Raw genomic sequence first — 5,514 nt, forward strand, 5'->3', positions numbered from 1 at the left:
CACCACTTTCAAAGCAACTTATTTATTTTTCATTGGTTTGACTGAGTCCCACCAAAAAGTACTGTTTTATATAATATGTATGGAAAATGAATCATTTTCGGATTCCTTCCATCGAATCTATCCAATCAATAAATTCGAACTTTTGAAATTTGATCAAGCAGCTAAAAACAGAAAGCTCATTTAAAAATTATAATAACTTTAACCGTTGAATCAAATTTTAAAGATTTAGATTCATTTATTGGGTGAATATAATGGAAAGAATCCTTTCCATATGTATGCGTCCCACATGGACAAAAAAACACAACTACACAGGCATCAAATACAAATTAGATACATATCTTTTGACATCCTCACAAACATGGGAAACAAAGTTTTGAAGTTCTTATTTAGAATACACATAAATTGGTATTTACAAATTAATGATTGACCAACTCCCATCACCTGTTATAAGTGAGTGAGTATACAGTCTCTATCTGCATTTCCCTACTAATAATCTTAACTCCACGGAAAAATCGATCCTCTCCCCGACTATGAACCCGCCGTGTTAGCTCCAAGTCCTCAACTCGACACCAGCTTCCAAATCCCGCTCAGTTGATTCACCGGTGAAGCTTATGCAACTTCATCAGAGGCACACCAAGCAATGGAAAATCTCTACTGGAGCTGCGCATTGGCATTCCCGAAGAAAAGGGCTTCTTCCAAATGGAACGTGAGATAAAATTTGGTTCCATTTCATCCGATTTCAGAGGTTTTGGGACTTCCACTCCATGGTTCCTTTAAACGCTTATGGCTGGAGACTTTGAACAAGGGATGCAATTCGGGACAAGGATGAAGAATGATGCAAAGCCACCTCTCAATTAGAAGCGTGTGGAGGGATCGATATATGCAATTTATCCTGCAATGGTGCACACGTAACATGCCAAGATATCTACTTAGTGGTCATATATAAAAAACTCTCAGGCTCTAGTTACCATTGAAATTTAGTTTTCCAAACTTCATTGACCTATGGATGTTGAATTGAAAACTTACTATTAGGTTTATGATTGAAAAGGTCTGACGGGTGAATATCGTACAAACGGATGCTCAAGTAGGTCACTAGCTGATAGTCTCTCCATAGGGTTCCTACGGAAGCACCATTGGAGGAAGTCCTTTCCCTCTGCAGACAATGTTTCTGGTATATCCGGGATGGTGTTTAGAACCTTGAACATAGCTTGAGGCTGGCAGAAGGAAGACAACATGATGTTAAAAACTTATAAAGCAATAAAGCTATTCTCGAACCCCATGTTGTTGGATTTTTACTGTACACATGAAACTAGGGGTAGTTGACAATATTCTGAAAAAATCCAAAGCCATGATGAATAAAACATAACCAGTTTCAACATGAACTCACTCCTGTAAAGTCACTCCACGGAGGTTTTCCATTGAACATCTCAATGACGGTACAACCCAAGCTCCATATATCAACAGCCAAAGCAAGATCAGGATCAGCATTGTTGTGCATTGCAGCCCTTATGACCTGCATGAAACAAACCAAGCGAATATAATCGATATACAGTGTTTACAGGCCATCTACAATTTTGTATATAATGATGATGTGCTTACCTCAGGAGCCATCCAGTATGGACTGCCCTTCAAAGAAAGATTGTACGATTGCCCATTGAGCTGAATACAAAAAGTAAGTTAAATATGAAACCCCGAAAGTACTGCAGGGAGTGCTCAGAGTCATATGAATTGGATTGTTCAAAAATTGATTTGTCAAGTTTATGTCAGGAGCCAAAGCAAACTGAAGGTGTTTACAATTTATTACTCACAAGTTTTGCCATCCCAAAATCGGCAAGTTTAACAACGCCTGAGGCATCAACAAGCAAATTTGCACCCTTTATATCCCTAGAACAAACATCAAAACATCGTCAATAAAGCAAAGTAAGCTCCGAAGGAATACAACATGATCAGCTAATAACCTTTCTTTAGATTAATAATTGGAACATCATTAATAAGGCAAAGAAAGCTCGGAAGGAATGCAACAGTGATTCTCCAAATGTTTTGCCCATTTTAACCAGCTGGAAAGGTATTAAGAATCTCTGCAGCATATCCAAATATTCTCTTTGAAGAAAAACATTTTGCCTAAGGTTCTTGTCTCATCATTTGTTGAGCCGTGGCAATTTGTGAAGTAACAAGCTCTTTTTAACAGATAAGTGATGTCACAATATGTTATATAAATCTGCTACCAAGCATTATTATCACCTGTGAACTGTCTTCGTGTTGTGCAAAAAAGCCAACCCAGAGAGGATATGGCGAGTAAAATTGCGAACTACAGATTCTGTCATAACTCCAATATGGTCTTGGACATATTTATTAATCGATCCAGGATGAACATATTCCAAATATATGTAGAAGTGATCATCGGTCTGCATATGCATAAACAATACTCCCCAATTTAGCAAAACTTGCAAAGATTAGATTTTAATAAACTTTCACATGTAAGAAAGATACTCACCATCTCACTACCATAATACTGCACAATATTTGGATGCTTTAGGGTGCGGAGGACTTTGATTTCCTGCAACAGGTAGCTAGTAAGAACGGTTCTAGAACATACTAAAGATAAATGGGAAACATAAAAAGCTACCCCAGAATGTACAGTAGCATAGTTGAGCACATCTGATATGTAATTTGATCATACGCGAAGAGATGTACTATGAAGGGTTTTGACCTTCTATCCTACAGAAAATATTGACCGACTCACTCCTTCCTATGATCAATACAAGCAGACACAGTGCAAGTACATGCAAAACTTTCCCTAAATCTGCAGATTTGGTTGGTCCAGAGAAATCTAAAGGTAGACAACAATAAGCTACAACTGCTCTATGAATTGAAACTAGTAAAGGACTCCAGAAAAGGACCTGCTCCAATTGCCTTATACATTCAGCAGCTTTAGGATCATCAGGGATGAGATCAACTTCCTTCATTGCACATAAGGCCCCGGTTTCACTGTCATATAATCAGAAAATTTTAAAAGAGCTAAATTCAAAAGAACAAAACAAAATAATGATCATTGCAAAATAAAGTCAAGAGAAAGTAGCACAAAGCTTCCGGGGACTAGCATACCGGTTGGTTGCGAGATAAACACTACCAAAGGTGCCGCGCCCAATAAGTTTTCCCTTCTGCCATTGACCTTTTATTGATGATGTGGATAGAGCTTCTGCATTGTACTGCATGACAGATTGCTGTGGTGTAGGCGGCAGAGGCAAAGGGTGTGCACTGACTTGGCTAATACTTTCAGCCCTCTCTAAAGAATGCAAAGGAAATGCATTTCCATTTGAAATTTTCTGGTTGAAGCGTGGACTTCGAGATGTAGGAGAATGGCTGGGGCTATGAGCAGGTCTATTTGGGGATAATTTTGGAGGAAAGGCGTCCTGATTTTGTTCGTGGGGAGCCCCAAAAGAAGTAAAAAAGTCCCCCGTGGGAGTTGATCTCCTGGGACTAACTGCAGGACTTGTTGGAGCACTCCTGCTGGTGTTGCAAGTTTCATATTCGTGCGGCGTTCCCCTATGGCAGTTGCTTGAACAATTACCGGGTGAAGTGGGGGCAACAAGTATCGGATAACTATCGACCGTTTTCGATCTTTGGGGGCTAAACGGATGGCTTGATACACCATTCGCCAGAGCTTTCCTAGAAAGAATATTCAGACCAAAGTTACTAAAGAAACCACCACTGTTAGCATCTTGGGAGAGTGCCCCTCGACGATTGTTCGAATAGGCACTAGCTGGTGCTGCTGATCCTCCTGAGGTTGTGGCAACTTGACTCGAATAAGAACTCGGCGCTGCAGATCCTGAGGTTGTGTGACCTTTGACCTTCCTGATAGTTCAAACAGTAAAAAACCACCCCAGTGCGGCATTTTAACAAACACATAGTAAGCACTTATCAAATACCCACAAACAAAAAACTGATGAATTCTAAAGGCTTCTCTTTTACCTGCAGCCAAAGTACCCATCTTTAGCAAATTCGGGTTTCCGGGTCACGTGCGATTCAGGGAGGGGCAAGGGCTGCGGAGCAGCAGGCGCAGAAGACCAGTGGATTGACTTGGACCCGCGACCCGGCGATCTTGACTTCTGGGTCGAATATTCCGGAGAAGTAGGCGAGGAGTAAGATTTTTCAGGGACGGTAGAACCCAGGTCCTGGCTGTTGAGGTGGCGGAGCTTCCTCTGCCGGGTGAGCCGCCGCGGGCTCTGGTCGGAGCTGCCCCCACCACTGTCCTGTTTCAGAGCAGGAACGGAGGAAGTAGCAGAAGAAGAACAACCAGGGGAGGAGGAGGTTGTAGTTTTGCAGGGTTTGTGAAGAGGAAACGAAGAAGAAGGCATTTGGGCTTTCGAGAAAAGCACTTGCAGCAGAAGCTTAAGCTAAAAGCCGTCGTCTTGAAGTATCAGAATCTCAGGTTTTTTTTTTTTCTTTTACATATGTGGAAGAGGAAGCAGCTGCGTCGTTTCTCGCTCGCTTTGATCTGAATTTCCTTGAGAATTAAAATTCAAACATGTTGAATTTTTTGAAAAAAAAAAACAAAAAAAAGTAGTTGGAAAAAACAATAATCCTTCGAGTTTAAGACACAATCATGTTATAAGAAGATGACTAAACGGGAGACTTTTGAGATTCGAGAGGTTGTCGTCGGTGGTGTTGGAGGGTTTGGGGAGTACGATAAGAATAAGAAGAAGACGACGACGACCCAATGAATGATGTGAGTGTGTTCACAATGTCAAGGCATGCGACGACCTTCTGGTTCTTCCATTTTTATTCACTTTAATTTAATTTAACTTGGATTAATTAATATTTGAAAGTACTGACGCTGTTGCTGCTTTTAGAGATATTTCTTCTCGATCATCTTTTGTACGTGTGGTCACGGTAAAATGTTGACGTGATTTAACCGTGACCACACAAAACAGAAGAGGATGAGAAAAGTATGAAAATGGGAGGGCAAACAATCCATCTCCTTTTTTTAGTGTGATCGACACAAGAGGTGGTTCTCATTATATAAATAGTAGAATATGTGTGTTAAAAAATTAATAACTTAGAGGAACTTCAAATGAGATGTCAAAATATAAATGTTAAATATTAATTTGATGGTTCACGTGGTAATGTCAGATTTTCTCTTTTTCTAACCGATATTCTTATTTGTTATAAATGATATTTGTAGGATCTATTTAAAAAAGAAATCAATTAAAATACATTTTCAAAATCTATAATTTGTGCATTAATAAGACTCACACAATAAAATAATTAAAAAAATTAACATCATTTTTTCTTATATGTCAAATTTAACATATGAGAGCTCATATGTCAATCCACAAAGGATTGTCATATCAGTTGGAGCTCGCTCTTACTTTCAAATTTAATTACATGACATTTCACCTATGATTTGACATTCATTTGAAGATAATCTTAAAAAATAAATTTTTTTACTATTTACATAAAAACGCGTTATGTATTGTCTCAATTAAAAATTTCTCCTGCATTTGAAGGTTG

General features: G+C 39.2%; 1 protein-coding gene across 2 annotated transcripts; it reads right to left on the reverse strand.

Annotated features, from left to right (window-relative positions):
• Positions 1–311: 311 nt before the first annotated feature.
• On the reverse strand, positions 312–4,772 carry LOC126631854 (mitogen-activated protein kinase kinase kinase 5-like). 2 transcript variants are annotated; one of them, XR_007626478.1, is made up of 11 exons: positions 3,973–4,772; positions 3,106–3,855; positions 2,901–2,988; positions 2,495–2,557; positions 2,242–2,405; positions 1,809–1,884; positions 1,600–1,659; positions 1,388–1,513; positions 1,027–1,214; positions 823–892; positions 312–749 (listed from the first exon to the last, which is right to left on the reverse strand). XR_007626478.1 is itself a non-coding variant. In XM_050302041.1 (10 exons), the coding sequence occupies exons 1-9, from the start codon at positions 4,356–4,358 to the stop codon at positions 1,035–1,037; spliced, it is 1,893 nt and encodes a 630-aa protein (XP_050157998.1). In that variant the 5' UTR covers positions 4,359–4,772; the 3' UTR covers positions 312–892; positions 1,027–1,034. The 2 variants fall into 2 exon arrangements, 1 of the variants encoding a protein (XP_050157998.1); XM_050302041.1 differs by having other exon boundaries at positions 312–892.
• Positions 4,773–5,514: the final 742 nt, after the last annotated feature.

The sequence above is a fragment of the Malus sylvestris genome, chromosome 8 (genome assembly GCF_916048215.2).
Source record: "Malus sylvestris chromosome 8, drMalSylv7.2, whole genome shotgun sequence".
Taxonomy (NCBI): domain Eukaryota; kingdom Viridiplantae; phylum Streptophyta; class Magnoliopsida; order Rosales; family Rosaceae; genus Malus; species Malus sylvestris.